This window comes from Podarcis tiliguerta (assembly GCF_965153285.1).
Source record: "Podarcis tiliguerta genome assembly, chromosome: 2".
NCBI lineage: Eukaryota > Metazoa > Chordata > Lepidosauria > Squamata > Lacertidae > Podarcis > Podarcis tiliguerta.
Window position 1 is genome coordinate 111,632,110 of NC_139535.1, and position 25,753 is coordinate 111,657,862.

General features: G+C 46.4%; 1 protein-coding gene across 3 annotated transcripts in view; it reads right to left on the bottom strand.

Moving 5' to 3' along the window:
• The window catches only part of LOC310671399 (unconventional myosin-Ia-like), a 57,098-nt gene extending 33,448 nt beyond the window's left edge, over positions 1 to 23,650 (bottom strand). Inside the window, exons 1-9 of one of the 3 annotated variants that reach the window (XM_083427360.1) lie at positions 23,528 to 23,650; positions 20,903 to 21,143; positions 7,160 to 7,319; positions 5,338 to 5,453; positions 4,990 to 5,084; positions 3,033 to 3,137; positions 2,260 to 2,306; positions 1,468 to 1,531; positions 245 to 343 (exon numbers count right to left, since the gene is read on the bottom strand). In XM_083427360.1, the coding sequence (XP_083283486.1) occupies positions 245 to 343; positions 1,468 to 1,531; positions 2,260 to 2,306; positions 3,033 to 3,137; positions 4,990 to 5,084; positions 5,338 to 5,453; positions 7,160 to 7,279 (646 nt within the window). In that variant the 5' untranslated portion in view covers positions 7,280 to 7,319; positions 20,903 to 21,143; positions 23,528 to 23,650. Of the gene's footprint in view, positions 1 to 244; positions 344 to 1,467; positions 1,532 to 2,259; positions 2,307 to 3,032; positions 3,138 to 4,989; positions 5,085 to 5,337; positions 5,454 to 7,159; positions 7,320 to 18,589; positions 18,604 to 20,898; positions 21,144 to 23,527 lie in introns of those variants that run through there. The other 2 variants (XM_083427361.1, XM_083427362.1) reach the window with 2 other exon arrangements.
• Between the last annotated feature and the right edge of the window lie 2,103 nt (positions 23,651 to 25,753).

Below are 25,753 nucleotides of genomic sequence, written 5' to 3' on the forward strand. Positions count from 1 at the left end.
TCTACCCCCCAGTCGTTCTTAGACTCCTTACTGGGTGAGCAACGCAGCCAAGCAACACAGTTGGAGCCTCCCTCCTCCCTGGCCGGCAGGGAGGGAGGGAGAGGAGCTGCTTCCTTTGAAACCCGGGAAAGTTAAGGGACATCATCAATAAGGGACAGCAGTGGGACACGGCGCTGGGATAAGGGACTTTCCCACCAAATAAGGGATGGTTGACAGCTCTGGGGCCCGTGCATGAAAGACGTACTGAGCAGCTCGTCAGAGCCTCCAGACAACAGCTGGTAGAAGATGTGGAAATTCCTCTCGCCCTTGACATGATGAACCACCCGGGATTTCTCTAGCAGGTCTGAGAATAAATGGAAGGAGGAAATGAAAGAGGTAAGTGTTGGACGGGCAGCATCAAGGCCAAGCTACAATCTGTAGCATCTCTGCATATTCCTAGGCTCCTGAAAAATCTTGTAGCCTGGCAGTGTGCCTCTGAGGATAAACAGAAGCACAGAACCTGCTGCCTTGAAGATGTTGCTGGACAGGGAAGCCAATGGGATGTCCAAGTCTCCTCAGCCCCATCTAGCAAGGCCAATTGCCAGAGATGGTGGGACCTGTAGTCCAAAACATCTGGAGAGCACACATTCTAGGGTTGCCATATGTCCTCTTTTCCCAGGACATGTCCTCTTTTTCATGGGTAGAGTCGTCATAGTGATCCATAGTTAAAAGCAGAAGTTGGCAAATGTGTCCTCTTTTTTGCAATATGGCAACCCTAACGTTGACTAGATACCAGAATGTAGGTGTGCGTCTTAAGGTTGGGGAACCTATGGCTCTCCAATGTTGTTGGACTCCACCACCCATCAGCCCCAGACAGTATGGCCAATTGTCAGGTGTGGTGGGAGTTCCAGCAACTGGCCAAGAGGATGAAATCCCATTTCTGCATAATAATAATAATAATAATAATAATAATAATAATAATAAATTTTATTTATACCCCGCCCTCCCTGGCCAGAGCCGGGCTCAGGGCAGCTAACACCAGTAAAATTACAATAAAAATATAATAGGGGGGGGGAATCCCAATTTAAAATACAGGTTAAAATGCAATTTAAAATGCAGCCTCATTTTAAAAGTAGCCCATAGATGAAAACCATAAAGGGAGGGAAACATACAGGGAGAGTGAGTCCAAACCAAAGGCCAGGCGGAACAGCTCTGTCTTGCAGGCCCTGCAGAAAGATATCAAATCCCGCAGGGCCCTAGTCTCTTGTGACAGAGCGTTCCACCAAGTCGGGGCCAGTACTGAAAAGGCCCTGGCCCTAGTTGAGACCAATCTAACCACCTTGAGACTTGGGACCTCCAAAGTGTTGTCATTTGTGGACCTTAAGGTCCTCCGCGGGGCACACCAGGAGACGTGGTCCCGTAGGTACATGGGTCCTAGGCCGCATAAATTCTGACAAACTTTATCAGGGTCTGGTATCTCATACTCACAATTGCTGATGACACCACCCAAAGGATCGCCCTTGAAGTCAAACTCAATATCCATGTATTTGCCCTAAGGAGAAGAAGGGAATGTGGAAAGCTGTTGAAGCAAAATGAGCTGCCTGTAACCCCTGAAGGATGTGATACTAAGTCCACCCACCTTTGGGAATTGAGTTCCTATTTTTTAACTCATTTTTGCTTCAGAGTAGCCCAATTTACAGTGCAGATATGGGGACTTGGTGATTTAAAATTGACAGATAGCAATGGTCAAACTACACGAGACATGTTTACTTTCCCCAGTGGAGCAAGTAGCAGTTTCAGTGGGGATCTAGATCAGGAAAATGGCATTCAGGGGTGCTTTCCCTCTCCCCCACAGTGCAAATGTCTCAAGCAAAACTATGGCCTCTCCTCCAAAACAGCAGCATTTCTCATTTTAAAAACAACAGTCTACTTGCCCTGACAGATGCATTTGTACCCCCCAACCAACCACATCAAGCAAGATTTCTTCAAGTCAGAAAGCAAGGCTGCACAACGTTTTCTCATTTCCATGAAGAGTAGAATAACAACAAATGATGCGAAACAGGCAAATATTACCTGGACATTTGATTAACACCGTTTATGCAGGTCACGTCAATCATCTTTCCTTGGCATACTATTTGAGTTGTAGAACTTTGATGTAGTTGCAGATCTGAGTCCATAATTCTTGCTCTCTCTTCCCACCCCACCCTCTCAAGTGGCTCCACATAATTCTTGCCGTGACACAAACTCTCCCAAAACATTCATTCCTCAGCAAATACTTACAAATCGTGAAGAGTTGTCATTGCGAATGGTTTTGGCGTTTCCAAAGGCTGCAATAGGGGATGAAGAGGGTTATTAAAAGGGTTGCACGTTTACCCAGGAAAGCCTTGCCCACCCCTCCATGTGGTGGAGAGCCAGTGTGGTGTAGTGGTTAAGAGCCTTGTAATCTGGTGAACCGGGTTCGCGTCTCCGCTCCTCCACATGCAGTTGCTGGGTGACCTTGGGCTAGTCATACTTCTTTGAAGTCTCTCAGCCTCACTCACCTCACAGAGTGTTTGTTGTGGGGGAGGAAGGGAAAGGAGAATGTTAGCCACTTTGAGACTCCTTAGGGTAGTGATAAAGCGGGATATCAGATCCAAAATCCGCCTCCTCCATGACGTTAAGAGGTCTTCTGGACTAGATTGTAGATGCAACGTATCATGGCAAGAGTGGACCAAACAGGTATAGAATAGTATAGAATTCAAGGACTTGCTAGACTACAGATTGTGAAAACTCAAAGGTTCTCAAAAGCTCAAGGCCAAGACAAGTTTGTATCACTAATGTCACAGGCACTGTCCAATATGTGGCTGTAACATTTGCACAATTACAATAAATGCAAATGAATACAACAGCAGCTTTGGCTTCAGTGGGGACATCTGGATCCCTCACAAGTAATGAGCAACAACTGCGTACAATTAGCGTCCTTATCAAAAGTACAAAAATGCCTTGATACTTTGCTGTTCCAGAACACAGCCCTCTCTATCCCATTCACAGAGAAGAAATCAGCATGTACGTACCTTCCAGTACTGGGTTCGACTGAAGTAATTGTTCCTTGACACGATTCACCTGTTCCCCTTTCCCACATACAGCTGCCACGTATGACATCATCAGTTTGCTGGCCTCTGAGGGTACAGGAAAAGTGGGAGGAGCAATGACTGGGGCATGTATGAGAAGTACTGAGGTGGGGAGCTTAATGAGACTAGAGGTAAGAGATCCATTCTTTAAGAGTCAAAAGCAGTATTTCCACCAACCTCAGTGCTGATCTTAGTACTGTAGTGTTTAGATTAGAGATCCCATAGACTTTAAGTGTCCTGCCGCAGGTATCATTCAATGTTAGATGACTAGCACGTGGATATGGTTTGCCCAAAGTGGCTTTGCAGGTCCAATGGAGAGGATTGGCAGTCCTAATTAAGCCTTAGGGCCAGAGGTTCCCGCTTCTGGATTATACTGTTGTTGGGAGATGTGTGCATAATTGTTTGCATAAGCACGTAGTCGGATTTCATGCAAGGCAGGAGGGCATTTTCAGCTGTGAACAGCCTATTTATATCTGTCTATGTCATTGTTTCCCAAACTTGGGTCTCCAGTTGTTTTTGGACTACGACTCCCACCATTCCTAACTAGCAAGACCAGTGTTCAGTGATGATGGGAATTGTAGTCCAAAAACAGCAGGAGACCCAAATTGGGGAAACACTGCTCTATGTGAACAAGGAGACTGGGGGGTGAGGGAACCAGGTGGAACACAGGCTGTGGTAATTTTTGGATAGTGTCAAGGGCACTTCCCAGCGAAAGAATGCACATGGCACAGAGTTAACTGTTGTCAAAGATATCACAGTCACTTCTACAGCTCTCAAGAACTATGCACACCCGCTTGGTGTCTAGGCAGCTGTTCCAATGTCCATGCCCTATGGAGCAGTTTCAGCAACTGGGAACCATTCCCCCTCCACCAGTTTATGTACCTTCCCCCCGATGGGCTGCGTGCACACAGCTGGAGACTGCACCTGCATGGAATCGTCCTCTGCTCATCCCTCTTCACTCCCCTCCTGGTTCTGGGAGACATGGTTCAGCAGAGGATGGGGAGCACCCAGACCTTCACTTGCCTGGCCTGCCTCTTCCTCCAGCTCAGAAGCTTCCCCTGCCTCCGACTCCTGCTTCTTGGCTGGTACAGGTCCCCGCAGACCACTGGCCCCCTCTCCCAAGTCAGACTCCAGCCCCCACTTCCCCTGGCGCTCACTCTTCAGCATCCTGCCATCCCCTGACAGTAGCATGTTACATGATATAAAGCCGTATCAGTCTCTTTAGTGCACACTTCCTCTGTTGCCCTTCAGATGTTGTTGGACTCCAACCTCAGTCAGCCCCAGGCAGCATGACTAGTGATCAGTTGGACATCAGTTTGGGGAAGGCTGGCCACCTTGACAAACTACATAGGACTCAGCTACATTAGGGGGAAAGTACTGTATTTTTCCGTGTATAAGACTAGGTCATTTTACTTTAAAATTATGGGGTCTGTGGGTCATCTTATACATGGGGCAATCTCCCCCCTATTTTCTTAAATTGGAGTCCCTAAAAATAGGGGGCTTCTTATACGGGGGGGGGGGGGGCTCTTATACAAGGAAATATACGGTAGTTATGAATGTGTTTTAACACTGTGACACCAGATGGCACTGTAGAGCTGAAATCGGAACTTATGAAATTTTCCATTGTGAGCTTTAAGACGGGTTTTTCCCCAGGGTGTTTTTTATAGCTGCGCAGATGCAGCCAAACAGAAACACGCCAACATTACTATATAAACCCACCACTCTGCTAAGGCCTGCCATGTGTTGCTAGACTACAACTCCCATCAACCCTAACCATTGGCCATGCTCGCTGGGGGCTGATGGGAATTGTAGTTCAGCAACATCCGGAAGCTCACACATGTCTCCCACCCCTGTTTTATGACGTTCTCCTCCCTCCCTTGAATAACCCTTTCTCACTCACCTGTTTTGCCAGCCCCGCTCTCTCCAGTGATAAGAATGCATTGGTCTTTGTCCTGGTCTCTCAGTGAGCGATAGGCATCATCTGCTATGGCATAGCTATGTAGGCACAGTGAAGAAACATTAGAATAAGGTTACCAGATTTTTTTCAATGAATCCAGGGACATGTTTCAACTTCAATGGATTTTGTATGGGGACTGATTTGTAAATCCAGGGACTGTCCCCGGGAAACGGGGACGTCTGGTAACCTTACATTAGAAGGGCAGGCTGGCTGGCTTGCTACCAGCATCCCATTCCTCAAAGCTGTCACATACACACACACACGCCAAACTCCCTTGGGGTTCTCACTTACATGTGGGGCTTTACCGCAAAGAAGTTACAGTTCTTATACTCCTCCACTATCTCTTCCGTGTAAATGGGCAGCTGCTCGTACGGGTTCACGGAGATCACCACGTTCCCGATGTATGTCTGTCAAGGCAGGAATGTTGCTATTACGAACAGCTAGATGCTGGCAGTGCTCAAAATTGGGGTGAAAGAGTAGGGTGTCCTTAATAAACACCCACAAGCAGTGGCGTAGCGTGGCTTGTCAGCACCCGGGGCAAGGCAAGTAATTTGCGCCCCCTAACCCGTGAGAGAGAGTGAGTGAGCCAGGTAGGGGCAGAGAGCTGCGAGTGCGAGCGTGCCCCCCCCCCCCGATGTTGCGCCCGCTGCGGCCGGGCCCCCCTGCACCCCCACGCTACGCCACTGCCCACAAGTCCAGCTCCTGAGTCCTCTCTCAGCTTCAGACACATCATGCTCCCTTGTCACTTCTGAAAAAAGTAGCTAAGCTGGCCAGTACAAAAAGGTAAGGAGGTCAGGGCCTTTTCTGCCTCCCCATAATTCAGGTATTGAATTAACCAGAGACAGTATGGTGTAGTGGTTAGCATAATAGACTAGGACCTGAGAAACCAGGGTTCAAATCCTCAATGGGCTGAAGCTGAGTAAATGAATGAGTCAGTTCTTGCTGCCCCCTCAACTGACTTTCCTCCAGCTTGTTTTCCCTCGGCCCCTGCTTCTGTTACCACAGCGCCACCTCTCTCTTTCTCCATCCCCTGGGATGAGGATTGCCAAATGATCAGGGGAGGAAACGCTGCTTTGGTCTGTATTGTTGTTGTGCCTTTAAACCCCAGCTTTTTTTTTTCAGGAATCTACAGGAGAAACTGGCGGAGAGCCAGTGTGGTGTAGTGGTTGAGAGCGGTAGTCTTGTAATCTGGGGAACCGGGTTCGCGTCTCCGCTCCTCCACATGCAGCTGCTGGGTGACCTTGGGCCAGTCACATTTCTTTGAAGTCTCTCAGCCCCACTCACCTCACAGAGTGTTTGTTGTGGGGGAGGAAGGGAAAGGAGAATGTTAGCCGCTTTGAGACTCCTTAAAGGGAGTGAAAGGCGGGATATCAAATCCAAACTCTTCTTCTTCTTTTCCCTGCACAAACTTGATCATGTATGTGCATAGTCACTCAGTGTGAAAGTCACAGCTACAGAAGCCTGTTGGAAAGTTGGCATGCTTCGTCCTGCACAGCCAGTCAGCTGTGTCTCTGGACAGGAGCTGCAATGGTTGTTGCCTGTTTCTCTATACAAAAATACACCTAGGCTGCAAAGCCATGCATGTTCTCTAGGGAGCTGACGGGAGAAAATATGCATACGATTGGACTGTGCATGTCATACTGTACGGTGCCTCATGTTTCCCATTCTGAAGTTAAAAATAGGGATGGAGGACAAAACCAGTATGTATATAATGCCTAATATGTCAAATTTTCATTTTCCAAAGCAATACGAGAACTGAAATACAGCCATCCTTTGAAATTCACACGTATCCAAATTTTGCAATGCAGTTCTCCAACGAAACCATGCTTACAAAAAACGCATCATATTAGGGGAATTTGCTTGCAAAAATGTCTATACGTTTGGTGAAGCTGCATATAAAAATGAGTTCGGAGAGATGTTCTGAGTCCAAATGAATTTTCATGAGGATTAAAAGGGCGGGGGGACCATAACTTGCTGCAAAGTGCATAGAAATGTAATTAAGATTTGAAAAATGAGAAACGGAGAGCACCAAAATTGACAGATCCTTCCACCCCAGTTAGAAAGGCTGCCACCCATTTCAGTTGCCACCACCCCCAATCCCTGCCGCTCTTACATAGATTTCCTTATGTTGGAAGCGCTTCTCCAGATTCTGCATTAACGTATCTTCTGTCAATGGGTCCAGAAGCACCAGATCTCCTACCCTACTGGTGTCAATTGCAGTATCGGCCTCCATGGCTGTGGGAGAGACAGGAATTCCAGACACGAATGCCTACCTGCAAGGCAATGGAACAGCTAGGTAAGATCCGGATAATGCTGCCACAGAACCAGAAAGACCTCTCCTTAGTGACATGAGAAAAGCTGCCACAGACTCTTGGCTCATACAAAGCCAGTGACAATGCAGCAGGGTCGGTGGGTCTGCAAACCTCCAGATCTTATTGCACTACAGCGTAGCTCACCATCCTTGGCCTTGCTGACTGGGGCTGATGGAATCTGGATTCCGACAACATCTGGAGGACTCTGGATTCCTTGCCCTTGCTGTAGATGGGTACAGTGGTACCTCGGGTTACATTACCTTCGGGTAATGTATACTTTAATGTATACTTCCGGGTTTTGCCGCACGTGCATGCGCAGAAGCGCTCTATCGTGCCGTGCGCATGCGCAGAAGTGGCGCCTCCAGATACAGACTTTTCGGGGTAAGTACGGATCCCCTGGACAAATTAAGTTCGTATCCAGAGGGTCCACTGTATTATGCAAGAGACACATGTGTGTGTGTGTGTGTGTGTGTGTTGCTTTCAAGAGAAACTGTGTACATAAGACCATCTGCATTGCAGGGAGTTGGACTTTATGATCCTTGGCGTCTCTTCCAACTATGATTCTATGATCTATGCTAGATGGCGGTTGATGCGAGTTGGAGCCTGACAACATCTAGAAAGCCGCAGGTCAGTCACAGTTGCTCTTAGATATTTTGGGGGGGAAATATCTAATTATTGAGAAAATAAACAGAGGTGAAATCCACAATGTGTGCTACAGTTTAAGTAAATATCTCAGAGACCCTGCTTCTGTTTTTATGTTCCATTATCTTGTTTCAGATGAACTGAAAGCACCCTCCCTGTTACGATGTAGTGAGATTACTGCCTGATTAGTGTGAGTGGATCTATTACGACGGTTTTACGGGAAGTGGCTCCAGATGGGATTTGACACAAGAGAACAGCTAAAATGTTATTTAATGGCTATGTATGTTCATTTCCAGAATGGGCCACTCACTCACAGAGTTGAGATTCAAGACCAGTGTCTGTTTGGCAGATTGTATTTGAGAAACAGCAGCTTTTGGCAGCTGGCATAAGCAGGGAAATAGAGTGCTATTGGTTGGGTGAAGATGAGGAATGGCGAGGCCTGGACAGAGTATCTTTCTCTCTTTCTTACTGCTTCCAGGCGTCTTGCTTATTGAGCATTCAACCTAGAATCATAGAATCTTAGAGTTGGAAGGGACCCAAGGGTCACCTAGTCCAACCCCCTGATCTGTTTGCAGGGAGATTATGCGACATTGGATTGTTTACAGGGAGTACAGGGAGGTTAGACAGCATTGCTTTGAAGAAAGTGCTGCCCCACACTTTCCATCACTTTCTTCCACCCAAAAAAACAGTGACAGTCTGAAAGCACCCTCTCTTTTTTTGGTAGGTCTGATATAGGACTCAGCTGCATAAATAAAGACACAGCTATTTGAATGTGCTATAAACATGCAACACCAGATGGTGCCAGAGAGCAAAAAAATTTAAAACACAATTTTCCATATATATTTTTTTTCTTTTGTTATAACTATCACATTTCTGACTTATTTATAGCGTTTTTCCCCTATGTGTAGATCCACCCATAGACTAAAAGCCCAGCTGTTTTACATGAGTGCCCCTTTACCTCTACTTCAGCTTCTCCGTTTGCAACAAAGCAAGAAATAGTCAGGGCTCCAGGCTCTCTATTTTCCTTATTCAGTGAATGTACATGTGGCAGGGTGCAGCACCACAGTGCTACAATTCCCAGAGTTCCATGAGAAGAGCCATTGGCTGTCAAACTACTCAGGGAATTGCAGCTCTGGGAGAGGAACACAGCTCCCTTTTGCGGGGAGGGGGTAGCCATGATTGCTTAAAGTGGTATCACGGGGTTCAGAATGAAAGCTGTGAATGTAGCCTCTGTGTTACTTCAATTAAACACAAAAACAAAGCATGACTCTGAATATCCCGTCTGTGCTGCTCCGTAATGAAGGGAAGCAGCAACAATAAGGGAAGCACATGCAGGGAAGGCTAAAAGGTTGCCAGCTCATAAGTGCTTTGTGAGGAGATGCTGAGTGCCTTCCCGACCACCCCCACCCTTCCATCCTGCCGGGTGCCATTGATTCCTAGGCCAGCTGACAGCTGTTGGCGGCCCAACTTCCTGCTCTGAGTCACTGGTGTCCTTGCAAGCCTGGGGTGGTTCTTCCCAGTGGTATTAACCTCTTCATGGCTAGTTCCAAAGTCTAACCTAGAAGAGAGTACTTTCCTCCCCGCAAGCCAAACTCACGGCTGCAGTTAAGTTGGCAATCCTATGCTTCATTTAGTCGAAAGTAAGTCCCATTAAAAACCAGGGGGACTTCTAAGTAAACATGGCTAAGAGCAAGCTGCGCAAATGTGACTTGTTTCAGAACCCAAACTTTGCACCACCGCTGCCTCGGCGCTGGTGCAAATGTCCATGGATTTGTCTAATCTTTTTAAAAAGTCATGCAAGCTAGCAGCAAAGGGCAGACCATGTTAAGGAATTGTAGCTTTGTGAGGAGTAAATCACAGTCCCCAAGAATCTTTAGGGGGAATAATGGGCTTTAAAAGGGCTTTAAATCCAAGCATGCCTTTGTGTCCTGCTGCCCTTCTTTTATGGGGCTCCAAGGTGCAGTTTTACCTTAGAGATAAGTTCACCTGAGAGGCAGTGACTTATAAGAGATGGCGTAGCTTAGGAGCTATGATTCTAAGCTATGAATCAGAAAACCCCTGGTTCAAAACTTGCTGCTTCTTTCTTTCTTTCTTTCTCCACCCCCCCCCCCCCCAAACTCAACTTTAATTGCACAACCTGAATTTGCTGTTATGGAATTGAATCTCACCTGAAGATTGCAAAAGTCTGGAAATAGTACATGTATGTGTGTGCATGAGAAGGAGAAAAAGAAGGGGGAGACTTTCAACATGAAAATGGTGCCTGGGAATAGGGTTAAAGAGGCACTCTCTTCCTGCCCCAGTCTTCCACTTAAACCTGCAATCTCAGCGGTTGCATTGTATTAACAAAAAACCAGCAACCCCAAAACGGATTGCATGCCCTCCAACATTTCTCCGATGAAAATAGGGACGTCCCATTCCATAAAAATAATTATACTATTTAGACACCACCCATCTGACTGGGTTGCCCCAGCCATTCTGGGTGGCTTCCAACATATACAAAAACATAATAAAACATTAAACATTCAAAGAAAAATTCCATATACTGGGTTGCCTTCAGGCAGCTCGGGGGTCAGAAAACTCCATAAAGGTAAAGGGACCCCTGACCATTAGGTCCAGTCGTGACCGACTCTGGGGTTGCAGTGCTCATCTTGCTTTATTGGCCGAGGGAGCCGGCATACATACATGTGGCCAGCATGACTAAACCGCTTTTGGTGAACCAGAGCAGCGCACGGAAATGCCATTTACCTTCCCACTGGAGCGGTACCTATTTATCTACCTGCAGTTTGACATGCTTTTGAACTGCTAGGTTGGCAGGAGCAGGGACCAAGCAACGGGAGCTCACCCCATCGCAGGGATTTGAACCACCAACCTTCTGATCGGCAAGCCCTAGGCTCTGTGGTTTAACCTACAGCGCCACCCGCGTCCCTTAGATAACTCCATACCCTGCAACGTTTATTCAGTGAAAATAGGGACATCCTAAGGAAAAGCGGGACATTTTGGGGATCAAATCAGAAACTGGGTTGCCTTCTGTAAATCCGGGACTGTCCCTGGGGAAAAAAGGACACTAGGAGCGTTTGGATTGCAAAGCCACACATAAAGTCTTAGCAGTGCTGTGCTTCTGCTAGTCATGCTTCTGGCTGAGGGTGAAGCTGGGAAGCCAGTGAAGACTTTTTCCTGGCACTGGCCAACAATCCCTTAGCAAAGCATTCTGCTGTTGTCTGAGTTACTAAATTGCTGTTTGCCCCCAGAGTAGACTCAGCAAGAAAACTCAATGAAGCTGCATCAGCAGCACTAATCGAGGAGTTCCTGTGAGCGGCACGATCGTTAGCCTGACTATAAAAGAACTTTATGGCCAGGAAGGAGTTGAACAGCCTGGATGCTGTACTTTCTCCTCTGTATCTCCCAGGTGAGAGCAGAAGGCCCAACTGCGATAGCATCTCATCCTAACATAGGTGGGTAAATAAACAGAGGCATATGGCCAGTGGTTAGTATTCAGTCCATTTACGGGAAGCCAAACTCGGAACAGAAGCTGGGATAGATGCATTGAGAGCCAGAGCTCTTGGGTTGTCCAGGTGTACTTGATTCTCGCCTTAACAGTCATTGTGGTGCAATGGTTAGGCTAGTTTGTTGTCTTAAGGGTCTCTCTTCTGCTTTTCTTGTTTATTGTGGGCTGCCATGGTTTCTTATGGCTGCCACATGGGAGGACACCAATGTTAACTATGTGGCTACTGACCAGAGAAACTGTAAGCTCACACTAAGGAGAAACTGGGGGTTTATCTGAAGTCCTCATGTGAAGAGACCCGCCGGATCAGGCCAAAAGCCCATCTAGTCCAGCATCCTGTTCTCACAGTGACCAGCCACATGTCCATCAGAAGCTCCAAGGCCAGACCCAAGTGCAACAGCGTCCGATTTAGATATTAGCTATGAATCAAGGGCAGTCGGATGAAGGGGTTTATACTTCCAATAAGATTTGTTTTGTTTACCAGATTTATATCCCCCTTTCCCATGAGAACTTCCCCAAGACACGCAAGTAATAATATGGGATGGTAGCCAACACTCACAGATCCCATTGATTTCAATGTGTACACTCTGAGTATGGCAAATGTTGGCTATTACCCACTGGTTCTTGTAAGACCACAGGGATTCAAACCCAGGCCTCCCTTGTCTAAGTAAAATACACCAACCCAAGGCTAGGGAACGTTTGGCCCTTCAGATGTTGTTGGACTACAGTTCCCATCATGCCTGACCACTGGCCGTGCTGCCTGGGGCTAATGGGAGTCTGATAACATCCGGAGGGACAGAGCTTCCCCAGCCGTGCTTTGTTTGAAGGAAAATAATATACATAACAACCATGCAGGAGCAGCAAATGCGGTGCTCTCCAGCTCCAGATGTTGTTGGGGTTGGTGGGGTGGTGCTTTCCAATTCTGATTGAAGCTGGTTTGGAAGGAAACACATCAAAATGTAGAACTTCATAAAAAGTGACAGAGCAGGTGTGGCTTGTGGTTTGTGATGTGTGTGCACACCACTTCTCAAACCAGCGGTGGGAACACACCAGATGCAGGGTCAATGGGAATGTGTGCACACCCCAAAGGTGCTCATTGCTGTTTGGGTAGCGGGATAAGAGGCACACTGGGTGATGGAACAGAGTATCCTGGAGAAGATGGAACACTAAACAGTGCTGCAACATTTTGTTGCAGATCCCACTTGTTAACAAGTACAGTGGTACCTCAGGTTAAGAACATAATTCGTTCTGGAGGTCTGTTCTTAACCTGAAACTGTTCTTAACCTGAAGCACCACTTTAGCTAATGGGGCCTCCCGCTGCCGCCATGCTGCCACCGTGCGATTTCTGTTCTCATCCTGAAGCAAAGTTCTTAACCTGAGGTACTATTTCTGGGTTAGCAGAGTCTGTAACCTGAAGCGTCTGTAACCCGAGGTACCACTGTATTAATTTTTAAACTATTCTTTTGATAATGAGGGACTCAAATACACTGAAACAATGTCGCATTTGTAGGAAGTTCCACAAAAATCTATACTGATATTTTTATTTCCACTTCACAAAGAAGAGAATTACTTTCCTCACAAATGGTTGCATTTAAATGAAAAACAGCTTCAGGAGGACACACTTCTGAGCAATGGTGGAGGAGTACGGGTTGCTTGTGTCAGTGTGTGCTGCTCATGTTGTTTTCCCCCAGGTATTCCTGTCAGCTGTATCATTCAGCCTATTTATAACATATCATCTAAGGGTGAAAACCAGAACTTCCTCCGGCCACTTGTCCCAATTCCCAGGTATTCTTATGGGTAGGAAATCTTGTCTTCCTTTAATTTAAGCCCATCTTTGCTTTGCCCTCAGTGTTGACAGAAAACAATTAGTGGTTGTGCTTCAGACTGCAGCAGCCTACACTATTGGAAAAGTTAACTCCTTTCCCAGATGGTGGAACACTATCTGTCCCTTCTGAATTTTCCAGCGGCTTTTGCATTCCAAACAATTACTGCGCTTGGTTGTCCTCCTCTGAACCCATCTGACATATTTTGAATGTTAGTATCAAAAAGTGCATGCGGTATTACTCTGTTTTTCTTTTCTTTTTTTACTCGAAGAGCTTAATTCGTGATATGAGAGGTGGCATGGGAGAAGAAGAACGCCTATTGAGAAGGAGTGGTTTATTAATTGATTTAGCTGTACAAAGTACAGTGGGTATGTGTGTGTATACACACACACACACCATATTTTTCGGTGTATAAGACGCCCCCATGTATAAGATGCCCCCTATTCTGGGGGACTCCAAATTAAGAAAACGCCCCTCAGCACGACCTGTGTATAAGAAGAGTCCCAATTTTAAACTTAATTTTTTGGTAAAAAAAACAACCCTAGTCTTATACGCGAAAAAATACGGTATGTATGTTTGTTCTGACCTAAAGAACTTGTTTTCCCTGGGGAAAGAGTGGGCCAAGGGGGAAATGGCTCGAACCTGTGCCTAGAAAGTGCGGGTCAAGCAGAAAACCGCTTGGACCCATGCTTTCTAAGCATGAGACAAGTGCAAGTGTGGACAAGCCCTGAATCAGACCATTGATCTCCCATGAAGCCCAGTTTACAACTAAAAAGTGCTCTGGAGTAGCTCAAGCAGGGATCTTTCCCAGCCTGAGATCCATTTAGCTGGAGATTTCAGGGACTTTCAGCATGAAAAGCCCGTGCTCAGCTGCTGATCTCTGCCCCCTTCCATCAACCTCAGCAGAAGGAAGCATGTGCATAATGGAAAACGCATGAGTCAAGAACAGCACAAGGGCACTGAGAGACAAACTGTGTGTAAATGACACAGGGTACCACTTCACAAAACCCCTAAGTGGAAAGCAGCTCTGTGCAAGATGTAGCATGCAACCCACCTGCTGATCATCACACATGAAAACTGCACAGGTGTGTTCGTGTTATGTACATTCAGTGTGAAGCCACAGGCAATAAGGGCAGCAAACTTTGCCCATGCACGATCCATGAACCTCTACTCTAGTAACTTCTACACTACAGTGCTTTCCCTCTGAGAATGGGGCATAGTATTTAAATGTGCCTAATAAATTAGTAATTGCTCTGAAGCACCATTATCTTGGTTACACTAACTATATTTGGATTTTCACCAAATCTTGCATCTGAATACAATAGTTCCCTCTTGTTAAAGCCCCCCCCCCCCCCCCCCGTCATTAAGATCAGGAGATCAGTAGAACATCAGCTTCTTTTTAAAAAATAAAATTAAACACCACCAACATTTATTGCACTTCATAAAACACCCAACCTTCACCTTTGATTTATAAGGCTGCCCATGGACTCTGCACCACCACCATAAAATCTCAATATCCTTATCAGTCCTGCTTGAATAAAGTTCATATCTGAAGCGAGTAGTTTTATGTTCACTCTCTTGGTATACTGTATTAAGGTTGGTTCAAAAGAGGATACGAATGACGACTTGGGTGATAAGATAGCCACCTGTACCCAATTTGCAACCGAAACGCTTGCACCTTTTGCAAGTTATGTTATGCTACAGTTTATCTGGCTCAAAGGACCCCCAAAGCAGGAAACACGAACACAACAGAAAGACACAATAAAAATGCAATAAATAAATGGGAAGTTAAACAATAAAGGTAAAGGGACCCCTGACCATTAGGTCCAGTTGTGGCCAACTCTGGGGTTGCGGCGCTCATCTTGCTTTACTGGCCGAGGGAGCCGCTGTACAGCTTCCGGGCCATGTGGCCAGCATGACTAAGCCGCTTCTGGCGAACCAGAGCAGCGCACGGAAACACCATATACCTTCCCGCCAGAGCGGTACCTATTTATCTACTTGCACTTTGACGTGCTTTAGAACTGCTAGGTTGGCAGGTGCTGGGACCAAGCGACGGGAGCTCACCCCGTCGTGGAGATTCAAACCACCAACCTTCTGATCGGCAAATCACAAAATACACTGTTTTTGCCTTGATGAGCTGCTTCTATGCTCTCATCACCATCACAGACAGAGCTCCCCAGCATTGCACTTGCAAGGCAGGTTAACTTCATCCCCACCAATCTCTCACCTAGGAGCAAGCCCATCAGCAGCCAATAGCCCCTAGAGGATACCCCTTGCCTTTGTCACACCCTCGGTCACTCCTGTGGGGTTGCCCCACTAAGGCTGGCCTGCCAGCAGCAACCAACCACCAATGGCGGCACCCAAATAAATAGGCTTTTCTCCTTGGAAACCAGCTACAGCTGTGGAAACATTCTTTCCTCTTCACACTCTTTCCTGCTCTCACTGGCTGCTGTTCTCCAGATGCAGCAAGAAATAGCCATGCTACTGCTATCTGCCTCCTCTCACAGCTGAACTGCACCAAACCTTTAAAAGTTGAAGATACTTATGTACCAACCCAGACCCTGTGACCACAACCTGAGGCCCTTCTTTGGGTGCCTCCCCGACAAGAGGTCCAGAGGATGGCAACATGGGTACGGGCCTTTTCTGTGGTGGCTCCTCATTTGCGGAATGCACTCGCCCCAGGTAGGTTTGCTTGGCACCTTCATCACATATCTTTAGGTGCCAGGCGAAAACAGTTCTCTTCAACCAGGCATTTGACTGTTTAACATCCTATTGGCTTTTAAATGTGTCTGTGGGAGGGGAAGTTATTGTTTTGTTTTGTTTTTGTTCTATTATGTATTTTGTGGTTTCATTTTGTGTTTGTATGTTGTGAGTCACCCTGTGATCTTCAGATGAAGGGTGGTATACAAATTAAAATAATAGTAGTAATAGTAGTAATTATTATTATTATTATTAATAATAATAATACAAGGCATTAGCTGGTGCAACTTTACAGGCACGCCACAGTACACATGCAGAGGTAAAGGTAAAAAAGGTAAATGACCCCTGAACCATTAAGTCCAGTCAAAGACGACTATGAGGTGTGGCACTCATCTCGCTTCAGGCCAAGGGAGCCGACATTCGTCCACAGACAGCGTTCCGGGTCATGTGGCCAGCATGACTAAACCAGCATGGCGCAATGGGGCAACGGGACACCCTGACGGAAGTCAGAGCGCATGGAAACGCCATTTTCCTTCCTGCAACCTATTTATCTACTTGCACTGGTGTGCTTTCGAACTGCTAGGTTGGCAGAAGCTGGGACAGAGCAACGGAACACATGCAGAACCCTCACCTTCCTCCATGAAACCCAGGAAGCGGGCTGAATCAGGCAGGATTACATATGAAGTTGCATTATACCAGGCATGTCCAACAGGTAGATCACGGGGGTGTTCCTGGTAGATCCTAGTAGATCTCTGGCCCCTCAGCAGTGATCTCCTTCCAAACAACTGTGGCTTATAGCCTTTATAAAATAAAATAAAAAGCACCCTGGCTTCCTCAAAAAAGCTCAACAAGTTTAGCTTCTTAAAAAAGGCTCAACAGATCACTGCCAGCTTTCTTCTACTGTGAGTAGATCACAGTCTATTGGGAGTTGGACGTCCCTGCATTATATCAAGTCAGATTGTTGCCTCCGTCTAGTTCAGTGGGGTCTACTTAAGAGGTGGAAGACTTGCAGCCCTCCAGATGTTGCTGGACTCCCAACTCCCACCATCCCTGACCTTTAGCCACTCTGGCTGAGGGCTGATGGGACCTGGAGTCCAACAACAGCTGGAAGACCACAGGTTCCCCATCCCTGGTTTACTCTGACTCATGACTGTACTCTAGGTTTTCCAGGTGGTAACCTTTCCCCACCCCTTGTACTTCGGACCGTGTGCTATGGTGCCTCCCACACTTTTCCCAGTCCTACCATATGAGATCCCTTAATGGGAGATGTCGTGAGGACCTCGTGCATGCACAGCACATGCTGTACCACTGACCTATGATCTCTTCAGCTCCTAGCCAAGTTTGTGTCAAATGTCTACTGCCTGGGCCCAGGGCCAATCCTACCATTAGGCAGAATGACGAGAGTGCCACGGATGGCATATTCTGGGAGGCGGTGGCGCCCCTCAGCTCTTCCTCCTCTGCTCATTTTCCTGTCTTCAAGGGTGAGATTTAGAGTGGTCTGGAATGGGGAGGTGGCAAAAGCCTTTCGTCTAGCCCCAGGTTAGGTCAGAGCCAAGGGAAAGGTGTGGGTTTTGTTTAGGCAGCTAGAGCAAGGATGGAGAACCAGATACAGTGGTACCTCAGCTTACATACGCTTCAGGTTACATACGCTTCAGGTTACAGACTCCGCTAACCCAGAAATAGTGCTTCAGGTTAAGAACTTTGCTTCAGGATGAGAACAGAAATCGTGCTCCAGCGGCGCGGTGGCGGCAGCAGGAGGCCCCATTAGCTAAAGTGGTGCTTCAGGTTAAGAACAGTTTCAGGTTAAGTGTGGAGCTCCAGAACGAATTAAGTACTTAACCTGAGGTACCACTGTATTGCTAGACTTCATCTCCTGTCAACCCCTAGCCAGCATGGGCAGGAATGATGGGAGTTGGATCCCATGAAGGGGCACTGACAATCTCTGCCAGGCCAGGGTGCTCACACACTTAGCAACCCACAGTCACAGTGATCTCCAAGAGTCACAGAAGCCAATGGCATGTTTAGCAGGTTGCAGACAATGGGTGCCAGGGGCATCTAAATATTTGACAAGGGACTGGGATGGGGGCGGGGAGAAGGATTTCCTGCTCAAAGAAATGGAGTGACTTATGGGAAGTCAACGAAGATAAACGTTCGTTCATTGGTGGGCGAATTTACCCCTGGTATTATTTTAACAAGTCATTTGCCTCCGGGTGGTTATATCACCTTTCCCCTGTGATTGTTTCTGTTCACAAATACAGCATCACCACTGTGCCAAATTGGCAGGGATGGGGAAAGAAATTTAATTGAGTTTGCATCTATAGGTGAACCTACCTAATTTGCATTTACTGAAGCAATATGTGAACTCAAACACAGCCACACTTCAAAATTTGCACTTCTCCAAATTTTGCAGCCTAGTTCTCCAGCCAAGAAATGCACACACCAGGGTAAACTGTGCATATATTAGAGAAAGGAACATACAACAATGAATTACATTGGGGGGAAGGTTTTGCAAAAATGTGTATATTGTGCAAAGTTGCATTAAAAAAAATCACACTTGGAGAAACTCACTCTAAAATGCTGGTGAATTTTCATAAGGACTTTAGAAAGAATTCAAACTGATGTGGAAATGTGGAGAAAGGAACCTAAGATTGGAAAAGTGAGAAATCGAGAAAAACTGGGTTTGACATCTTCGCCCATTCCTACAAATTGGAGATAGTATTGCTGTTATTGGGCCCCTAATTTGTAGAATGCTTTGCTTTACCTTTTTAAGCTTGTGTGAGGAGGCAAATTAGTTACTTGCAAAAATCTCCCCCCTGTAACTGAGTTAGCTTCCAGACAACCTGTTTATTGAGCATTCATCCTGATTTGTTTACAGGGAGATTAGAGGACCTTGGCTATTTACTGAGCATTTATTCTGATCTGTTTGCAGGGAGGTTAGGCAGCATTGTGTCAAACAATGTTTTTCTATGCATTTTACTGTCACTTTCCTTATTGCAAAAAGCCCAACCTTCTTGGGCAACGGGTTTGTTGCACAAGAGCTCCAAATTAGCTTTAATTGTACAACCTGATTTTGCTGGTTTATGACTGAATCTCACCCAAATCAAGGGTCTGGAAACATCCTGAGTCCAGTGCAAAGGGCTCCTAAAAAAACAATTCAGATTTCTTCCCTCCCTTCACTGGGTCACACCTTCTTCCAACAGTAGAGGTGGGAAAGCACTACTTTCTGTGTTCAGCTGGCAGTATCTAGTGCTGGAGTATAAGGTTTGCCAGCACTCAGCCCCAGAATCCCTTTTCAGTGCCAAAGCTGATTCCAGGAGTATGTGAATAAGTCTTGCACATTCTCCAATAGGCAAAGTTCCAGGGATATTGCTGCTTCAGTTTAAGGTTGGGGGAGGATGTTATGAGAGAGCGCTAGAGATTTCTGGCATTTTTGTAATATTTGCCTCATGTACAAGTATACAAGCAGAACACATGTGGAGACAAACATTATGAGTAGGTATGTCTTGAAGGCAGAAGATCCACTACCCACATCGGATTCCAAGAGAGAGACTCTGCAACTCAACATGCCTTCAGCCAAATCACAGTATGCTCTCTCTTGTTCTCTCTCTTTCTAATCTGCAATCTGCAACACATGCATATTTGCCCCCTCCCCTCAGGTTCACGGGTATCACCTTCTCCAAGAGGTCTCCAGCTGCCAGGGGAGTTCCCTGAACATCCTGGACTCTTAGTCATCTGCCTAAGAAATTAATCTTCATCCAGTAGCCATAAAAATAAAAATGTGTCTCTGGGAACATGCAGAGTGCTTTTACCATGCCCCCCATGCAACTGCAACCCTGTAAAAGTAAAGGTAAAGGGACCCCTGACCGTTAGGTCCAGTCGTAACCGACTCTGGGGTTGCGGCGCTCATCTCGCTTTATTGGCCGAGGGAGCTGGCATACAGCTTCCGGGTCATGTGGCCGGCATGACTAAGCCACTTCCGGCAAACCAGAGCAGCGCACAGAAACGCCGTTTCCCTTTCCGCCAGAGCGGTACCTATTTATCTACTTGCACTTTGACGTGCTTTCAAACTGCTAGGTTGGTAGGAGCAGGGACCGAGCCATGGGAGCTCACCCCATTGCGGGGATTTGAACCGCCAAGCTTCTGATCAGCAAGTCCTAGGCTCTGTGGTTTAACCCACAGCGCCACCCGCGTCCCACATAAAATGTGTCTCTGGGAACATGCAGAGTGCTTTTACCATGCCCCCCCCCCATGCAACTGCGGCCTGTACCTATGCAATAAAGATTAAAGAGCAGAGTTTCAGGCAAGCTTGAACCTCAAACCCCCTCTTTGGGGTAAATGAAACACAGTCCATTTCTAAGAGCTGCCCTGTGTGTCCCCACCCCCAACATATACCTTTCCGCTTTCTCCACCTCCTTTCTCTCTCTGCCAACTCTTGTTTTGTTTTTTCTTTGAAACTTCCGTGTCCGCAAACAAAGAAGAAAATGTCTTTGTCTTGGCATTGCCTCCCAAGAAGCATTGGAGATTGGGTAAAGGGTGGGGATTAGAATAAGTTTTTCGGCACATTTCCTCTCCAAGTCAGGAACAAGGCAGACTTTACAGGGGGATTTCCTACAGACAGAAGCTGTCTCCCTGAAGGGGAGAGGGCTGCTTTTTGTAATAACACAGAGAGGATGCCTGCCCAGAAAACAAACAATGTTTCAAGGATGTAGATTTCCTATTTAACTAGCCAGCGGGGTGGGGGGGGGGGAGAGGTATCAGGCCCTGGTGCGCAAAGCCCTGAGAAAGCCGCAGAGTCTCCTACTTTGTAAGCAAGAATGAAGTTGGCCGGGAGGGAGCCATGCACTGTGAAGAGAATGCCAAGGCAGGTTCCTACTCACCCCCTGAACAGGGAGACGTCCCACAGCTCTGCAGTCGCACACCCAAGCCTTTTCTCCAACGTAGCCCAGGGTTAGAACAAAAGGAGCAAGGAGGTTGATCCAGCTCAGCAGGAGCTGTCCATGGTTTGTCTCTTCTGCACCGTCCTGCTTGCCGCTCAGCAGTTTCTGACTGCCACACCTACTTCCTCCCCGCACTGCCTGCCACCAAAGGATCTCCTCCTCCTCTTCTCAGATCACAGGGCTGCAAAGTCAACAGGGTTAATCATTAGGTTGCTAGCAAAGTGCCCATCAATTTGATGGATGGAAGGAGTGTGTGTGTGTGTGTGTGTGTGTGTGTGTGTAAGGAGGAGTGTGCGTGCGTGCGTGCGTGTGTGTGTGTAAAGAGAGATTTGCAAAGAACTCCTGCATATTTCAAAAGCCTGTGCACTCTGTGCCTATAGAGCAGTGCTTCCCAAACTTTGGTTCTCCAGCTGTTTTTGAACTACAATTCCCATCATCTCTGACCACTGGTCCTGCTAGCTTGGGATGATGGGAGTTGTAGTCCAAAAACAGCTGGAGACCCAAGTTTGGGAAACACTTCTATAGAGACACAGTGGACACTCATCCCACCAAGGCCTCTGTCACACTACCTAGTGTGAGTGACTGAGAGCAGGTTTGGGCCTTAACACGGTTCTGAGTGCTTTACTTCTCCCCGCAGTGGAGAATGGCAGTCACTCATTTACAGTGGTTCCTCGGGTTAAGTACTTAATTCGTTCTGGAGGTCCGTTCTTAACCTGGAACTGTTCTTAACCTGAAGCACCACTTTAGCTAATGGGGCCTCCTGCTGCCGCCGCGCTGCCGGAGCACGATTTCTGTTCTCATCCTGAAGCAAAGTTCTTAAACCGAAGCACTATTTCCTGAAGCAAAGTTTCTTAAACCGAAGCACTATTAGCGGAGTCTGTAACCTGAAGCGTATGTAACATGAAGCATATGTAACCCGAGGTACCACTGTATATGAAAAGAAATGAACAGGTGCACTTGGAGATGCCATATAGTGGGTCTATGGCCCTCCACATGCTCTCCATCCCTGATCTAGAGGACAGATGACCGACTGGTGACCCTTGAGCTAAGTCATAATGTTGTCCATCTTTTGCTAGTTCCACCACATTGTAAAAAAAAGCAAAAAAAGAGCTGCTTTTTATTAATGCGCAGTGTCACTTGAGAGGAAAATAAGTAATGAATTGCTGCACATATTAAATATATGTTTTGTAGTATTCCCAGTTTTGCACACAGAGAGAAGGACCTGCTTGAGTTGATCTTTTAGGAATTTCAGCATCCTCCAGAACAAATGTTCTCCATAGTAGTTAATCCAGGCCCGGGCCTCCTCATGTGGCAGGGTGAGGCACCCACCTCACTTCGGGCGAGAATTCTCCGGAAGCTGCTGCCAGCACTTTGTGGGTGCTGCTGTGCAATGCAGGCACCAGCTGTGGGATGGCAATGAGGAGGAGGCATGTTTCTGCAGCAGGGCGCACCACCCCTGAGTGAATCAGCTACTGCTAGTTCAGGGTGGTCCAACATGCAGCCCGTAGGCTGCAAGTGGCCCTCAAAGCCTTATTTGGCGGCCCTCAGTGACGATGTCCATACCTACTGTGATAGGAATTTTGAGGCCTTAGATATATGTTAAATGTTCATAAGTGTACCAACCAAGCACGTACATAGATCAGCACAGGAAGACAGACCTGAAACCATTTTTGATCCCAAACTGACCAAATGTTTTCTCTGCAAGGTCAAAGAAAAATGGGAAAGACTCCCCATAGTCTTTTCCTTCACAAATCCTGTCTTAAGGGCACATTTAAGATATGAATAGGGTGTGAGCCTGTGACCTGGCTCAGGAACTAAGTATTTATCATTACAAAAGACTGGCCAGGCTCCCCAGGCAGTCCAATCAAGTGACCATTAAACAGGTAACCTGGCAGACAGGAGGTAAACAAAGCACTCAGATTTCTGCTGTAGACCACCCTTTCTGTGATGTAGGTATGATGTATCTGGGGGGTGGGTCTTGAGCTACACCCCTTCTGTGATGTATGTATGATGTTTCTGGGGGTGGTCTTGGACTCCAGGGATGGAATTTAAAATGTCTATACAGTATAAGGGCAGGCACACTTTTGTTCCTGGTTCCTCCTCCCTCCTGTGGTGAGTGAGGACCCTGTTGCAACAGATCGATAAAGATCAGGCTTACTAGCTGCTTTGACTCTCAATGTTCTCTGGTTGGCCTCTGTTATTTTCTCCTACCAATAGGGAGCCTACGTAAGGACTCTATATGGGCTCTTGGATACCCCATAAGGGAAAAGGGCAGATTTTTGTTTACAACACCCACCTCCACACAGCAGCCCCACAATCCCGTCCCAGCTAGGTCTGGATTTTGAAAGCTCTGCAGCAGGCAGCAATCAGGGGCTTCAGGGCCACATGGCAGTACACAGGGCCCCCATAGGCAGAGCCGCCATATGTCATCAGCACAGACTGCTGTGCAAGAGAAGAGAGATTGACAGGGTAAGGGGTGACTGGGCTTGGGGGAGAGGCTGAGGTAAAAAGCGAAGGGGAAAGAGAGCATGACCTATAAATATTGTTATGTACTGAAGTTCTCACCCTGGGCCAGCAGGGGGATACTGTAGATAGTTTTCACTCAGGTCCACATATGCAAATAAGGATTGAAAGTGACGTTCAGTGATTGGATAGTTACAGTAGGTTGTTACAGTTGCGTTGTACTGGAGCTCTATATAAGCAGGCTGGCTGAACCCTTCAGTTCAGTTCTTTTTCTGGCCTGTGAATAAACAAGAGCTGTTTGAAGAATCGCTGTGACGTCTGATATGTTCACCCACAACTTAACAAATATAACTGTGTATAAATAGGGGCGAAGGCTGCAGTTAGAGAGAAAAAAGGAATGAGTGGCCCAAGAGATGTGGAGGCAAAAACAAGTGAAGCGGGAAATGCTGAGGTAAAAAGCCAAGGGGAGGAATGGGCTAAAAACAAGGGAGGCTGCAGCTGAGGGGAAATGGCGTGAGGGGACAGGCTGAGGTGAATAAAAGTGTCTGAAAGAAGTGCAAGAGTGTAAAAATGGGAGATACTGTGAGCTGTGCCCCTCACTGATGCAGTATCACATCCTCATTGAGCCACCTAAGGTCAAATCTATGAAATTTCTGAAACAATATGAGAACCAAAACATATCCGTACTTTTAAATTCACATTCATCCAAACTATGTCACCAGTTTTGTGTAAACATGCAATGTTTACACAAATGCATATATTACAGGGGAAATGTAATCTCCAATTCATATATCAGTGAAGGTAACGTATAGAAGTACAATATATGTGGGGAATTGCTTGCAAAATGAGAAACAGAGAGAAGTGTACTGCCATCCCTAAGTGGGATTGTGTTGGGTGCAGAGTGTGTACACAGCCATGGTGTGTGTCTGGGCCTTGCCAGGGTCTTGTGACACCTAGAAAGCTAACAAATTGATGGCAGCATGAGCTTTGTTAAACTGGTGTCCATCAGATGCACAACGTTGGCAGAGCTGCTGGTATACGATATACGATATCTTTATTGTCATTGTCCCATACAGAACAGTGAAATTGAAAAACTACATAAAACATTCAAAAACCCCTAAAAACTCTGAAACCCCATTTTAAAATACACTATACTATACTATACTATACTATACTATACTATACTATACTATAAAATACACTATACTATAGAGACCCCTTAAGCTGCGTTTAGAACCAGAATTGCATTTGCGCAGAAACTGTTTCTCAGGCGGCTGGTCCTGGCCTTTATAACCCTATACCTTCTTCCAGAAGGCAGAAGCTGAAAGAGATCATTTCCGGGGTGCGTACTATCCTGCGCTATCTCTGCCGCTTTCTTATGGCACCTGGCAGCATAGATTTGATCTAAGGTGGGAAGAGTGCACCCAGTTATTCTCTCTACATGCATATGATGGGCCCTGCAGGGGTGGAGATGATAAACAGAAATCCTACAAGGTCTGCGGAAAAGAAATGCAGAAATGACGAACACTGACAGTGACCCTTCTTAACCGGCACCCTTCACAAAGCAGGGCAGGTGGTAACACAAAGTTCCCTGGCTTTGTAGCAATGAAAAGAGGGGTAGCCTGGTAAAATAAGGTTAAAATAAATTAAGACAACTAAATGATAGAAAGCAGTGGAAGATGGAAAGGATTTGCTGATTTAATTATTAACTGGAATACAAAAATGGGAGGTGCTAGGAGGTCGAGGAAATAAGTCATTGAAAGATAAAGATATGGAAAATGGGTGTGTTTTTAATGTTTTTGCTTTTTACTGTTGTGTTGATGTATTGTGTTTTTTTCTTTTTTTGATGTATTGTTTCTTAATTTTCTTCTTATTGTCTTTTTCCTTTTTTTTCTTCTGTAACTATAAAACCCTTAATAAATATTATTTAAAAAAAGAAAAAGAAAAGAGGGGTAGCCATGTGACAAGTCTCTCGCAGCAAACACAACAAAAGAGTTTTGTGGCACCATCAAGTCTTTAAGACATTACCTTGGCATTGGCCAGCTAATTAACACACATGTGGAGAGATGGAAGGAGAAACTAGCCCAAGATATTTTGCTGCCTGAGGTAAAGAGCAAGATGGCGCCTCCCCCCCCCCCATCCCAGTTACAAAAGCTGTCTAATTGAATCTTTTGTTGGAGTTTACCATCTGCTGTATTATGTATCTTAGATTCAATAGAGTTGCTGTTTTCAAAAGGTTCTAAACTCTTTGTGTGGAAACTCACTAACCTATTTAGTACTAACCTATTTTGTATTTAACTTGCCTTTCTGTCGTAACCTGCATGAATC